The following is a 1,394-nucleotide window of genomic DNA, read 5'->3' as shown; positions in this document are numbered from 1 at the left end:
TTCTTTTGTTTTTGTTTTGGTCCTCACTCTTTTCTACTAATTCACAAATTCCATTTTTGCAAATTTAACGGACTGCTGTTTGGGCACGAAACCGAGACTTGCCACGCCTTAATCTCACCATCAAGACTACCACTAAAAACTGAAACGACACCCTTCTGCCCTTCCTCCGTAACTGCCGTCAACGACTTCACTGGCTTGGTGTGACCTTCCAAAACTGCCAAACAACCGAACCTCCCATCACTTCCTCGTTGCCAAATCCTCACCGTCCGATCAGCTGATCCACTCATCAACAAACCAGCGACGTTGATCAAACATAATATCGCCTTACCATGACCTCTCAAAGCTCCCGTCACCACCATGTGATTAGCGCTGTCCTCCCTATCCCACACCAGTATCGAACGGTCACATGCTCCCGAAAACAACACCGTTCCGTCGTCGCTTAACGCCAGAGCATTAACCGCCGATTTATGCTTCTCTAGAGTTGCTATCAACGCGTGCCGCTTTTCGTTAAAAGGCTTGGCCCATACCCGAATCTTCCTATCAGCAGATCCCGTGTAAACGGTTCCGCCAGCCGAAACCGCCACTGCGTTGACGGCGTCCTCGTGCGCTTTGATCGACTCTAAGCAACGGAGATCAGAAGCACGCCAAATTTTCAAGCTTTTATCCCAAGAAACCGAATAGATCAAACCGTTGTTAACGGCGAGGCCAGTGACGGCGTCACCGTGTTCAATCCATAGCTTCTTCTTGTGACGGCGAACGGTGACGTAGCTGTTGGGGAGCATGAAACGGAGCAAACGGTCGTTAACGGTAGGGAGAGTGGTTTTGAATTTGTGATGTTTAGTCGGCGTTAACTGCCAGACTCGGATCTTGCAGTCCTGGTGAGCCGTGAAGATTTTTCCGTCACAGAAGGTGACAGACTTGACGGAGCCGGAAGACGAATCGTTATCATTGAAAGTATTGATGGAAGTCCAGGTGGTGGCGGTACGATCGTAGACGTTGATTTCGTGAGAGGAGGCAGCGTAGAGGAAGTTGTGATGGACGGCGATGCAGCCGATGGGGAGTTTATGTCCAAGTTGAACGGAGTTAATGCAAAGATGAGAGGCTGATGAGAAGTTTATGGTTTCATCTGGTGAGAGTTTTTGGAGGGAAGGAACAGATGGCAGAGTTTGAAGTGAGAGGTTGCTTTGGAGACTGACACTGTAGCTTCTGTCGCTAGGGGATGTGGAACTTCCGGTGGCATCGGAGGAGCTGCTCGAGTCCGAAACTAGGTGTCTTTGACTCTTGGGAAACGGCACCGTTGAGTCGTTTGCGGTGGTGGTTGTGGCGCACGTGGCTAGCCATGAACGCACCCTCATGTTTGCTTTGGTTTAAAAATTAAAAGAACGTGGGGAGTC

At 49.8% G+C, this 1,394-nt stretch overlaps 1 protein-coding gene across 1 annotated transcript; it reads right to left on the bottom strand.

Moving 5' to 3' along the window:
* Positions 1 to 1,394, bottom strand: LOC102625834 (protein JINGUBANG). The gene has a single exon (XM_006483926.4). The coding sequence runs from the start codon at positions 1,353 to 1,355 to the stop codon at positions 42 to 44; it is 1,314 nt and encodes a 437-aa protein (XP_006483989.1). The 5' UTR covers positions 1,356 to 1,394; the 3' UTR covers positions 1 to 41.

Source organism: Citrus sinensis, chromosome 4 (genome assembly GCF_022201045.2).
Source record: "Citrus sinensis cultivar Valencia sweet orange chromosome 4, DVS_A1.0, whole genome shotgun sequence".
NCBI lineage: Eukaryota > Viridiplantae > Streptophyta > Magnoliopsida > Sapindales > Rutaceae > Citrus > Citrus sinensis.
The sequence above is the reverse complement of the archived record's forward strand: the minus strand, read 5'-3'. Positions and strand labels throughout refer to the sequence as shown.

Coding starts and splice junctions, on each gene's coding strand:
- LOC102625834 (XM_006483926.4), bottom strand. CDS start 1,355: ATGAGGGTGCGTTCATGGCTAGCCACGTGCGCCACAACCACCACCGCA.